The sequence below is a fragment of the Trachemys scripta genome, chromosome 2 (genome assembly GCF_013100865.1).
Source record: "Trachemys scripta elegans isolate TJP31775 chromosome 2, CAS_Tse_1.0, whole genome shotgun sequence".
In the NCBI taxonomy this organism is placed as follows: domain Eukaryota; kingdom Metazoa; phylum Chordata; order Testudines; family Emydidae; genus Trachemys; species Trachemys scripta.
The window spans coordinates 38,592,785-38,606,929 of NC_048299.1; the positions used below are offsets into that span (position 1 = coordinate 38,592,785).

General features: G+C 41.2%; 1 protein-coding gene across 1 annotated transcript in view; it reads right to left on the reverse strand.

Moving 5' to 3' along the window:
* LOC117872155 (macrophage mannose receptor 1-like) overlaps positions 1 to 14,145 on the reverse strand; it is a 58,553-nt gene that overhangs the window by 19,747 nt on the left and 24,661 nt on the right. The window contains exons 16-23 of the mRNA XM_034760335.1: positions 13,642 to 13,677; positions 13,372 to 13,541; positions 12,177 to 12,244; positions 8,340 to 8,440; positions 5,049 to 5,191; positions 3,349 to 3,463; positions 2,009 to 2,157; positions 694 to 796 (exon numbers count right to left, since the gene is read on the reverse strand). Of these exons, the coding sequence (XP_034616226.1) occupies positions 694 to 796; positions 2,009 to 2,157; positions 3,349 to 3,463; positions 5,049 to 5,191; positions 8,340 to 8,440; positions 12,177 to 12,244; positions 13,372 to 13,541; positions 13,642 to 13,677 (885 nt within the window). The remainder of the gene's footprint in view (positions 1 to 693; positions 797 to 2,008; positions 2,158 to 3,348; positions 3,464 to 5,048; positions 5,192 to 8,339; positions 8,441 to 12,176; positions 12,245 to 13,371; positions 13,542 to 13,641; positions 13,678 to 14,145) is intronic.

Here is a 14,145-nt window from a genome sequence, read left to right on the forward strand (position 1 = left end):
TTAGTTTTAATGCAGCTGTATGTACTAAGTGGAAGCACAATCTTCTCACCCACTAACCAACTAATCATCCCATCCAAAGCAAGTCACTCTCTCCTCGTGGTTCTGGTGGGTTGTAGCAGGGGAACTCTTATAAAGCTTCCCTTTGGGCTACTCATCATTGTGAGGAGGGGTCCCAGGTCAGAACAGGCTGCAGGAGAAACAGCAAAAAAGCCTCCTGCCGCCGCCCCCCCGCCCCCGGCGGGGAGCGCGGCAGGAGAGGGCGCCAAGCCCGGCAGCGGCTCCGCTCTCCCCAGCCGGCCAGAGCTCCGGGAGAGGGCGACAAGCCTGGCCGCGGCCCCGCTCTCCCCAGGTGAGCGCCGCCCACCTCCAGGTGCCGCCCCAAGCACATGCTTGGAGGGCTGGTGCCTGGAGCCGGCCCTGTGCTCTCCCATTCTTGTATCTATGTAAGAGCAGGATGCTGCATGGCATATACTGTCTTTTCTATAGGCCAGGCTGCTACATGTATTAGAGATCAGTGTACATGTTTGTTTTGTTAAAATGTTAACACATAAGGCTGTGAAACTCATTTCATGTAGAGGCCAAAGATGATGTGCTGTATTTGGAAAGTCAGCATTTAAACCATAAAGACAATCTAAAAATCACAGTCAAGTTTTTAATGCAATTAACTTGGAAGCTTGGGTAGAAAGAACTCACCAGTGTTCCTCTGGCATATGTAGCTTTTGTTCATTTGGCAGTCTACATCTTTCCATTTCCCTGCTTCCTCAATGGGGTCCTTTATCATAACAACACAATCAGCCTGGGGGGGAAATGATACATAAATGAGTAAGAATAAATAAACAGCAAGCAAGAAACAATCCTCTTCCTTCTGGATCTGCAGACCCAGATAGCTTGCATGGTTGAATCAGCTATGTATCTGTCTGTCCCTATTTATATCCACTCTGGTCCACATTATCTAATCATCTATTGAATTGCTTCATATTTCAACAGAACTGATAGTGTTGTTGTGATGGTATTTCCAAATCGCATCATCTCCCATGGAGCGGCCCTTTAAAACCAACTTCTCTATTGTTCAGGGTGCTGTTGTGACCGCTCACCCCATTCACCTCAGATCACTTATCAGCTATATGTTTTTATTGATAAAAGCAGACATACTTAGTCAAGACAATAAAGTAAGAGCACAACAAATGGAACTACAGCCATTATTCCACATTAACCATTTCATTTATTATTGAACCACACACAATTATGTTTTGCTATTAAAACAACTTGACATAATGCTGGGGAAAATTTCAAAGCCCACAGCAGAAGCTTATTCTGAAGGAATGTTTAGTGGTTAGTGCATGGGGGGAATGAAAACAAGAGGCACAGATTCCTCTTCGTTTGAGGAATTTATTCATACAATTGTATTTCATGATAACTTATGCATGAGTGCATATCTGCATCTGATATTTACAAATACACACCATCCTCTTAATTTTATTATTCATTCTAATAATCCCTTACAAGGCTCCAAAGTTACAGAGTTATTGTCCGATCATCTTGTAACCTTTACCCGTGTGAGTTTCCTGAGTAGTCCCAGTGAAGTCAGTGGGTCTATTCATTTGAGTAAGGTTTGCAGAATATGGACCTTATTCCATCCATTTGTTTGGATTCATATTGTATCATAGAGAAAAGCTAAAACAGAAATTTAAATAAACCCCCTGAGTGTCATTTACTGTCTGCAAATACTTTATGTCCAGGAAAGCACCAACCAAATATAGTTCTGGGCTTTTGCAAAGAAATATTTGAAAATGAAGCTCCAAACACATGGTTCTACTGTAAGCTGACATAGCTATCCCTTTCTGCTAGTAAAAGATCTGGAACTCTGCACCATGACCATTCTACTCTCAACAGCAAAAAGTTAATGGAAATAAGTCTAAATAAGGAATAAATTGTGCAAGTTATATATGGTTTGATTGACCTTATCAAATGTACGATGGTTTAATGATCATTTGCAATCCACATTTACCTGACTGCGATAATTTGGGAAACTGTTGGCCCAGTTTGTATAGTAGACACCACTTCCATCTGTCCATAGGAATGTGTACTCAGAATTTATATCATTCAGTCCAATCCAGGTATCAGTTGAGGCATCCTTGAAGTGGGTGATGAGGAAGGCTGAAGGAAAACAAACATTTTTACAAGTGAAGAATGAAGACACCAAAATATCCGGAGCGAGAATCATAGTTATAAAATATAAACAAAATTGTTTTAATAGATTTATCACTTTAGACCAGCAATTTCACAGTTGAGATGGTTTCCCTGGCAGTTGAATCAGAAGTTGGGTGTGTCTAGCTATCATTTTCCCTAAGTCTGATTCTGCAACATTTAATCAATTTGAATGGTACTTATGCATGTGCACAGTCTGATTTCATGTGGTTTTGGATTTTAAAAACACAATCTATCATAGGACAAGCTCCAAGTTTCAAATTTTAGCATTACAGCACTTGCAACACCAGTCTATCTGCTACTAATTCCTCCAAGGCTGGGACTTTAAAAAAGGTGACTTAGGAAAGCCACTAATACATGCACATAAATGTTATCAAAATTACATTTTTCTCAGCTAACTTAAGTGTCCATTAATTATTAGTTTTAAGCGAAAGTAGCAGGCTCTATTATAAAAACTGAAGCTTTAAATCTTTAATTTGTATGTTAGGGGGATTAGCTGATTTCTCATCTAATACCAAAATGCCTGTACCAGGGGTGGGCAAACTATGGCCCAAGGGCCACATCCAGCCCACCAGATGTTTTAATCCAGCCCTTGAGCTCCCGCTGGGGAGCAGGGTTGGGGGCTTACCCCAGTCCGCATGGCTCCTGGAAGCAGCAGCATGTCTCCCCTCCAGCTCCTACACGCAGGGGCAGCCAGGGGGCTCGGTACGCTGCCCCACCCCAAGTGTGGCCCCCGCAGCTCCCATTGGCTGGGAACCATGGCCAATGGGAGCCACCTTGCCGTGCCTCCGCATAGGAGCTGGAGGGGGGACATGCCGCTGCTTCTGGGAACTGCTTGAGGTAAGCGCCGCCTGGAGCCTGCACACCTGACCCCCCTCCCCATGCCCCAACTCCCTGCCCCAGCCCTGATCCCCCTCCTGCCCTCAGAACACCTCGGTCCCAGCCTGGAGCACCCTCCTGCACCCCCAACCCCTCATCTCCAGGCCCACCCCAGAGACCACACCCCCAGCTGGAGCCCTCATCCCCTCCCGCACCCCAACCCCCAATTTCATGAGTATTCATGGCCCGCCATACAATTTCCATACCCAGATGTGGCCCTTGGGCCAAAAGGTTTGCCCACCCCTGGCCTATACATTGCACCTTGCACTTCTTCACTTGGTATGGAAGCCAGGTTTCCTTCCAAATTTATACAAGCCGTTCGTGCAGCATGCCACGACAATTGCTCATTTTCACTGGAGCCGAATATTTTGAAACACTGAAAAAGAAAAGTATGCTGAAGGCTGTAATCTAATACCATTTCACATCAAAAACATCTGAAATTAACAAGATCAATTTCTGGCGTTGTACAGGAGGTCAGAATAGATGATCTAATGGTCCCTTCTGGTCTTAAAAATCTATGAATCTACAAAAAGAAAATATGCACACTGGAGAACTAACATAAAAGCTCCTTTTCTTTAGCATCCAGTGAAAAACTTAACTGATTAGTGGTTAGGAGAACAGAATATGGCTGTAAGATAACAAAGTAAGCATATAATAAAAGAGGAGGAAAAGCTTTTATCTTATCAATTAAAGGACTAAAGATAAAGAAATACGCTCTGGCCTGTTAAAAAATGGTGAGGGAAATACACATATTAGCAGTGAAATAACAAAATAATTTGGCCCTGGCTATAAATAACCCCCCTCATCCAACAGAAAGATTTCAGTGAAAAGTGGGGGAAGAGGCGAGGAAGGGGAGGAGAGGGGTAAAAGCACTATGAAAGAAAACAATTTCCCATGAGATAAAGTTACATTTTTTCCCCACTTTTTGTATTTCTTCCGTCAACCTTTTTCAACCAATGGTAAAAGTGTAACTATTTGTACCACTGGTGCATTTGTCTGACAGGGAATGTGGATGATACATTTTGAATGTCTCATTGAACAGTAACCTGTCAAATATCCTTCTGTGCAATCTCTGTTCATTTGAGCATTTCAGGCCATAACGTACAGGGTAGTAACAGTAAGTTCTTCCTACAGTGCTGATACCTTTGTAGTCAAAGAACTTTTAGTTGGTATAAATGTGACTTTGAGTTTGCTAGGATGATACAGCTGCAGCTCTACCACTAGAAGGCAATGTTTTCACATGCTGCTGCTGCTAACACCTTGTAGGTGATTGTTCACCACAGTGAACTCTGTACAGTTCCACACTGTCTCCTGGATGATCTACTGGTACCAGCATCTTAGAGAACAAGACAAGGGGGAGTGAATATAAAGTTGTACTACATTTGTCTCACAGTGGAGAGACAAAAAGTACTTGCATAAATATCGACTTTTTGTGCATCAGGGGGCAATTCCAAATCAATGTACACACATTCCGGAAGGCATGCATTTATATTCTGAATTCTGAATACATCCTATTGGGAAAGAGGAAGCTTTGTACAGATTTATGGGGTTTTTTTCTTCGAATTCATTCTAGCTGAGAAGCAGCTTTACATTCTCTGTTCATGCCGACAGCTGGCACTTTTGCTCACTGAACATGTATCAAAGTACACATCAAGTATAAATTACAAACAAAACAGCACACATTTGGTTAGTGATACAATCTTTTTAAAATTAAGCATTTGCAAAGTAATTGCAGGAATGACGCCTAAGCCATTTAAAACCTATAGTAACTCACAAGCTCATTTCTTAGATTATTTAAATACGGATATAAAATGTCACCAGAATAGCCTGATCAGCCAATCAGAACACAACTTCGGATAATCTAAACCCATACTACAATAATAAAAGACAAAAATATAATTTTTTTGTTCAGTTTCTTTTGCAAATAAAATAAAATATATGGAAGATGTTTGCTACTATACCTTGTTATTAAACAAAAACCAATTTTGAGGGCATCCCCCTAGTGGTGCAAGTGATGTGGGAACAACTACTGAATGAGTAGTAGTATTGAGCCTTTCACAGATGAAGCCTTTTGGAGCACCACAGTTCAGATCATTCCACATACCTGTAACATATTAAATATGGAAAGTAAATTACTGGACAAGATGAAGACTGGAATGAAAATCTACCCCTTCTTCTGGTGATTACAGTATAGAAAGTACAGTTGGTTGGGATTTCCCCCCTGCAACATTTAGGGTTCAGACACCTTAGGGGAAGAACAGGGGATATGAATCCCAAAGAATAAACAGTTGAATCAGCTGGTTGTATACAATGTTATTGTGTTATAAAAATACATCAAGGAAGGTCTTTTATGAAAGCTTGTAATGTTCTGAACTTGATTGTCACTATGAGATACGTATACAAGTTATGGTTATGCATGTATGCATATGGGGTGGTGGAGAGAGAGAGAGAGAGAGAAAATTATAATTGTAACTCTGGTGCAACTTCACCTCCACCTCACCACAGGGCAGTGAAACAATCAGACAGGGAGGGGCAGATGAGAATATTCCAAGTACCTAACATTGTACAACCCAGGAAAAGGCAAATGGTGGGCCATTAAAGTTAATGGGACAACACTGAAACAGCTTAAAACTGAAAAGAAAACACCAGTCTTGGAAAACTAAGAAAGAAGGGAATTTCCCCTACTGTGAATCATCATAATTTGAGAGAAAATTAAACAAACAAACAAACAAACAAACAAAACCCTGCTAACTCTATAAGAAGGGAAGGGATTTGAAGTGAAAGGTATCCAGAAACTGAGGAGCAGACCTTTAAGTGGAAAGCTGTATGTAAAATGCTGGATCCACTTTATGACAGGGGGCATGCTGGGAAACTCTTCAAAGACAAAAGGTAACTTGTACTAGAAAAGGGAATTTATCTAATTAGAAAGTATAACACCTGTGGTTGCATCTTTATGTGTATTTTCTGTGTAACTTGTGTGTGTTTGCTTCCCCTTACTCATTCATCTTTGAATCTGTGATTTTTCTATTAAATACATTGTTGTTTATGTTTCTCCCAAGCAGGTCTCTGTTGTACAAAACGTCTGGCGTGTGTGTATGAAGGTGAACTGATAACGAGGAGAAGGCTGTTTTTCACACCTTCAGGGGTGACGAACCAAAAGAGAAAAGTCAGAGTGTCTGGTAGTTAAGAACTCAGGAAGGACGGATTTGGGAAGACTCAGGACCAGTAGGGCTGTCGGTGACACCCTGCAAGGATTGACTAGGCTGGTGGAAGCCAGGGTGAGACCTTTATGCTTGAGGACTGGCTACTGGTTTCAGGGTCCTGAGCCATAATAGCATAGTATTAAGGCCCCTAATTTACAAGGCAGGTGGTGACGGAGCCACTTACTGATCTGGGTGGTCCCCAAAATGTCACAGATCCCAGGAAAATTTTGTTGAAAAAGAAAGATTGTTTTCATAATTTCCATGGAAAATTTCAAGTGTTTGTCAAAAAAACCCTAAATGTGTAATATTTCATCTGAACATCTACCCAGTCTCCTCTATAGGCCAGGCTTCCTGGTCAGACTACATCTCTTAATGAGGGGAAAGTGCACCATGCAGTTGCATGGCCCAAGTGGATCAGTAGAGATGAAGTGTGGCTGGGGGCACAGCCCATAGGGAAGAATAAGGACATGAAACTCCCAAACTACAATGCTCAGGTGGCATCTCAGTGACATTCAGAATCAAAATAGGTTTGGTTTTCAGACAACTCCCCCCCCCCCCCCCCCCCGCAGCCTTTTTTTTTTTAAGTTTTTGAGTATTCACTTTTTGATGAAAAATCCAAATTTTCTATGAAAACAGACCCTTTTTGCAAAAAATGTTGTGTAATTGAAACCCCAATTTTCCATTGAAAAACAATTTTCCAGGAACATTTTTTACTAGCCCTAACAGAAAGATGTTAAAGAGTCTCCATGTATGACATACAACTGGATTAAAGACAATCTTCATAAACAGGAGTTACTTCATACACAATCCTCCTGTTTCCCAGAATAAAAAGAAGTTACCTCTCGTAACTGTTTTTCTCCTAAAGTGTTTGCCTCCACAGAGCCACACCACTAATGTCTTATGCTTGGGATAGGGATCTTGGAACCTTTTTGAAGCAGTATCTGTTAGCGCTTACCCCACAAGCCTCTCTCTCATTCTATAGCCAAACATATGCAGTGGCTGTATGTAAACAAACTCTTGTAGGGCAACACCTGTTTAACAGGGAGTTGCTTTGTACAGCTAGTCGGTACTCAAGAACAGTGCAGATCAAAAAGGAATGGAGAAAAGAAAAGGAGGGAAGTGGGTTAAGTGAGCAAACAATACTAATCTATGACTGAAAAATGTCAAAAAAGCTTATAAAGTTTGATATGTGAGTTAAAGATGCCTCTTGAGGTGATTTAATATATGAAACCATCACTAGCTGCATATAAAGAAGGAGCTGCAGTGGCACATAAATCATTTTCTACTATAGAACTTTAGTAGGTTAACTACTCTTGCAATTTGTTGTAGTGTGTTATCTCTATCACTATCAACCTACGATTCTTATCTGATCCCCCTGCCATAATATCTGAGCACCTCACAACTTGTAACGTATTTATCCTCGCAAGACAGGGAAGTAGTAGTATTATTCTCATCTCTATTTTACACATGAGGGACTGAGGTGCAGAGAGACTAAGTGACTTGGATATATTAGATATCAATTCTCCTTCCCCCTCTTCTGTATGATAAAATATTTATAAATTGTTATTAATTATTTATGTTATAGAAGTGTGTATGGGTCCCAACCGAGGTTGGGGCCCTATTTTGTTAGGGACTACACAAACACATGGTCAGAGACTGTTCCTGTCCTGAAAAGCTTATGCTCTAAATAGATAAGATGAAGTATCGAAGAAATAAAATGTTTTTGTCTCTGTTTTCTGATAGAAACTGAGGCAGAGCGTTTAACTGATTTGCCCATGGTCACACGGAAAATTTCTGGTAAAGCCAGGAATTGAACCACGTCTCTTGAGTCCCAGTCCAGTGCCATGCCCACAAAAGGTGACATTTTTTAAAAAGTGCCTGGACTGTCTTAGTGTGATTTATGCTCCACAGTCATTTAGATACTGTTGAAAATCTCACTATCAACCCACTTAATATAATAAATGACTTTACATGAAACATGTGTATCACACACATTCCTATGTCACACAGTGCAGAGCTGTTACAACACTGAAATATTACTATACTCACCTGTATGGGTATACATGACCACACAGTTTTCTTCATTATTTGAAAAGTTAGGTTCATTTGGAGCCCAGGCTACATAGTTTATTGGGGTTCCATCGATCCAGCTAAAAGAAACAATGTAGCAGTAGTTACGGGATAGATCCATTTTTATTTTTTAAGGCCACATTAATCATTTGATTTTACGTTACAGAAATTCTAGCTAAACAACAAAAAGTCAGCTTGGTAAACATGCCTTTTGTAGTAGGAAGAGAGCCTGAGATGTAAGCCCTTGTATCAGGGGCCTGATGGGAAGCCAGAAGCCTGGGCTAAAGTAGTGGTCAAAGCTTTGCTGATATAAAGCAAAGCCTGGTTGTGAGCAAGAGACAGGTCTGCTCACAGAATCTAGCAAGAACAGGGCAGATATTGCAGAAACACACACATTCCTAAGAAGTGCTAGGCACAGAACACTCACACAAACACATTCCAGAAGGGTGGTACCAGAACACCCCATACCAAGTATGGTACAAACACTCCCCTCCAAAGATAATGAGAACATACTGACCCCTCCTAAAGATAAGGTCAGGATGACAGTGTGATGGATAGAAGATATTTTGATTCAACCAACATATACAAGGTAATGGGTGGTAACAACCCACGTCAGGGGGCAGTAAGTAACTATGTCAGAGGGGCAATACATAACTTGTTTGTATTGGGGTATAAAATGAAGTCTCAGAGGGAGTGTCTTTGGTTGGCCCAGGGGATAATGGAAAGTCCCACCGTTAACTGAGCTAGTCCATTGCAATGGGCACACATGTGTTAGTGTACCTGTAACCATTGAACAAGGGCATTAGGGCTGTGTTTCATTGACAATAAACCTGACCAAGTGCCTTCACAACTCACTACAAACTGAGCCTGTGGTTACTGGGCAGTTCAGTCGAGGTTTACTGTGCCAACTATCTGCGCAGAGCTGGGACAGCACACAGAGAACATCTAACATCTAACAACAGCTTTATGTGTGACTTTCATTCATATTAATGGAAATCATATGGCCAAAGTCCTGGAGCTCAAGTAGAGAATATTCTCTTGTTTTTTTAGCTTACATTAGCCCTGTGTTCACAATAACTACATTCATTTAAAGTATAGCAGCTCAGTGTTAAATGAATGTCCTATGTACCTTATTTAGATAGATATACTAATACATTTCATATCAATACATTCTATTTCCCCACCTGCATATTTTCTCAGAGTTCATGGATCACAACACATCACTAAAACAGCTAGCTGAGATAATTGCCTGTAATTGTTGTTCTCTGGACACATACATCTCTGTAGGTTGTTGGGTCAGGGCCCCTATATGTGGATCTAGTGGAAGTTTCCTCAACTCAAAGCCTAATCCATTGGCCCCAAGCAGGTCGTGAATGACAGTCTCCAGTAGGGGGCATCTCAGACACCCTCACTGTATGCATGCTGCTCTCAGCAATGACATAATCACTTCTTATCTTAGTGGTTGGTGAAATACTCCCAAATAAAAGCTAATTAAAGATGAAAAAAGTCTCAGGTCTCTGGGGAGGAGATGGGCAAGTAATCTGCCAAGGCTGCCTATCAGCAGAGATCATCAGCTACAGGTGAGCAATTTGCATCTTTTCTTCAAAGATACCCAGCTCAGAACATTCCCAGTTTTTGAGCCAACACAACTCTCTGGATGTCTCTACAAGTAAAATTCTAATAGGAAATACAATACAATGCATAACTGTAAACATACTGTTTCTTGTCAGCGACACTTCCAGAGCCATAGAGAAAGAAACAATATGAAAGAAACTGAGAGAACTATAACTGACAAGTAGCCTCACATCACCAGGCAAGGAGGAGGGTGAAACACAGAATGGGAGAAGAATAGACTGCGGCAAACAGAATTTCCAGGAAGTAATTTGCCCAGACAGTGGGTGTACGAAACAGTAGATCGAGAAGGCAGGACTGCCCCTGGAACAACAGTCCATTAGATGGACTTCCATTAATGCTAATGAAAGTCAGACAAATAAAGTCATCTGCACAAATGAGGCACCCTGAGTAGTGGAGCGAGTGGCTGAAGATGAGGCTCAGAGTGACTGTGACTCATAACCAAATGTCCCAGTAGATGGCACCATAACACTTTGTCTCTCGGTCCATGGCCATAGATGGAAAAAGAAAGATGTTTGAAAAGACAGACCTTGGGAGTAGAGAAGGACCTCTTGGATCCCCATTGACATGGGAAAATATAATTCACCAACACTTTGGGAGAAATTCAGGGGCTGTCCATACAATCACTGAAGAATTTTGTAAGAAAACAAATAAGTCATCAAAGCCTGTAACTTATTCACTCTAAATGTTGAAATCGTTGCCACCAGAAAATAACCTTCCAGGTAAGGAATGTGAATTCACAGGTATTAAATTTTGTGGCTGATGGCTCACTGTGAACTCTGGAGCTGAAGCTGGCATGCTAATATATAGGGAAACAAAGTCAACATTCGGAAAAGACATTCTGCACAGGATGGGCATCACATGGCTCTGGCATTTGGGGAGGCTGGCCCAGGTGCCGGAAGCTCCTCCGGTATCTGGATCATGGTCTCATCTCCTGCTCCACCCCAGCTTGACCTCCTCCCCCGAGGCCTCACCCACACTCCACCCCCAGTTCCGCTCATACTCAGCCCCCTCACCTGCAGCACGCTGAGTCATGCCACATGCCCAAGACCCACCCTACATGCCGAGTCCCTCTCCTCCTCCATCTCCCCTCCCACAAAGGCGCCCCCACCTGCCGCTCACTGAGTCCTTCCCCGCTTCCACCCCTTCCCACTGCTCACTGAGTCGCTCTATCCCCCTCCCCCAAGACCTCCACTGCCCGCCGCTCGCTTCATTGCTCCACTCCGTGGAGGAGGGGAAAGATTCAGTGAGCTGCTGGCACCTCAGGGTAGGGGGATGGAGGAGAGGAGGGACTCGGCCAGTGGCGGGTGCCTCAGGGAGAGGTGCAACAGGGACAGGAAGAGGTGCAACACAGGCAGAGCCACAGTAGAAAAGTGGGAGGAGGACTTGGGGCAGAGTACAGGCGAGGCCACCACAGCCTAGGGGCATCCATGCTTTCAAAGATGGTAAGTTGACGGCTGCTCTGCAGGGGAGGCTTAGCCTCCCCTGGCCTATTGTACCTGCCATCTATGCTGCACAGGTTTTGAATAAAAGGAGATGAAGCCCCAGTGCTGTTGACTATGCCAGAAGCACAAGACCTGAGAATTAGTGTATAGGTGAAAATCTGAAACTAGAAAAAAGATTTTCAACAAAGTAAGGAGACAAACACCAAGCCTAAAGAACATGTAGGGTCAGAGAAACCACATGATGAAGCATTGTGGATGTGAGGTTAGGAATGCTAGTTGGGATCACAGAAGAGACCCGTAATCAACCATGGCCAGAAAAAATCTGACCCTTTGAGAAGTAAGAAGGAGTGATGCAAAAGGCTCACTGTTGAGAACCAACTGATTAGAATTTGAAACTGAGTTCTGCACAGGAACACAGATCCAAGAGTGGGGATTAGCTAAGATGGGTATCTTTGCAGAAACAATTTTGCAGATCAAACAAAATTGCTGAACTTTTAAATATTTTTGTCTATCCACTAACAACTTCTCTCTAAAACTTCTATAAAATACATGTTTTTATTTATTTTCTAAATAAAAAAGTTATATTCTGGAAATATTGTGTCAAGACTGAACCCCAAACAAGTTTTACCCCCATCCCCATTTGAAATTGAAACTGTAATAGCCCCTTTAAGGACAGCTTTGCTAAATACAATACTTGTTGTACTGTGTTCTACAAGCCTGATGTTCATTGTTTACTTACCTAAACTTTTTATCAAGGCTCACACTTAAACCAATATAAAGGGAATCCCCAAAGTCATAATAGAAGCTCTAAAACAAAAATAAAAATTTAATTAAATGTAACGAAATAGCTGTAATTCTGGTTTAGTGCCTACTGTACAGCATGCATTGTCAGCAATGATTTCTTATCTTGCTGATGGTGGAGGCACTTTGCCATATTATGGATTATATCTGAAGACTACAAATCCTTCACCTGATTGCCAATATTAAAGTAAAAAAGAAAAGTAGAGCAGGATGAAAATGAAGCAGAGGAAAAGCTGTTAGGATATAGGAAAACCTGCCTGGCTGGCAAATTTTAAAATGAAGCAAAAGTACATTTTGGAAGAGTTTAGGAGAGTTCTCTGAAGTGCTGGTTGAAAATTTTCCATCAAATATTTTTATTATTATTGTCATAGAATGTTTTTTTCTACAATATGGAAAGTTTTGCGGGGGAAAAAATCATCATCAAAAAATGTCCAGGTTTCAATTGAAATAACCCAACCCTTTTTATCTTTTAGATTTTTAACAAAAATGTCAAAGAACATTGTTGACAAACATAAAAAATACTTTATTTTGCCGCAAAAACTAATTTCCCAGCCATCTCTAATTCTCAGTTGTCTCAGTTAAAATCCTTTAAAATGGTAAATCCATGGTTCACCACCTCCTCCTCCACCTCGCCACAATTTATGTTGCAAAATAGCAGAGGCAAAACCTCTTTCAGACCATGACTCCATGATTTTATATGAAATGAGGTTTCAGCAGCTCCCTTGCATCCCATGATTGTACCACTTTGAAATTTTTACATGTGCTGACAGCTCAGTAACTCAATGTCAGATTTTTGCATGCCCGATTTAGTCAAAAATATTTAACAAAGGAACAGCTCTAGAAGCTAGCAACAGTTAGTTTGCATTGTATTTGACTTCTTGTAAAGTAGCTGAGGACTTATCCACACTTGGAAATATATCAAGATAAATGTTCCAGAGTACTTATTTCAGTACATTTCCAAGTGCAAACATGCCCTGACCTTTGCTGGATGTTACCTTCAGGGCCTGACAAGGTGGTACAAATATATGGCATGACAGTACACACGCTCCAGTGTTTCAGAAGCAGATTGTGACAAGTGTCTGGGTGTTCTGCACTGAATTACCCATTTCTGAAGTAGTAAATACGTTTCTTACATATCTCCACAGAAACTTTCTTTCACTTTCACCCTCAATGATAACAAGATCTCCAGAATTCTTCTTGCAATACTCTCGGGCTTTTTCCATAGGCAAAGTTTCATGGCTGAAATAGTACGCCTTGTCCTCATATATAACCCATCCATCTTCACTGACTTTATATGTATATTCTGCAAGATAAATAATGAAGGCACATATACAGTATCTCTACAACAGGTTAGAATCATTATATGGTAACATTTTTCTGGTAACAGGAAATACAAAACCTACCAAATGTGGTACTTGGTTCAGGTTTTAATGTTGCTCCTGTAAAATAAAATAAAATTTGAATGTGTTATCTATCTCATGCATGTTCTGTCAATGACATTTATTAATACTGTAATTATCATTTTAATGTGGAATAAGAAAATAAACCCCAGCATTATTTAATACATTTTCCATGTATTGACATATAATTAATAAGAATATATGACCATGTTTAACAGTCAGCAAAATATCATTTTAGGTCCAATCAATGATTAGGTTTCAGGGTAGCAGCCGTGTTAGTCTGTATCCTCAAAAAGAACAGGAGTAATTGTGGCACCTTAGAGACTAACAAATTTATTAGAGCATAAGCTTTCGTGGGCTACAACCCACTTCTTCGGATGCATCCGAAGAACTGGGTTGTAGCCCACGAAAGCTTATGCTCTAATAAATTTGTTAGTCTCTAAGGTGCCACAAGTACTCCTGTTCTTTTTGAGGATACAGACTAACACGGCTGCTACCCTGAAACCT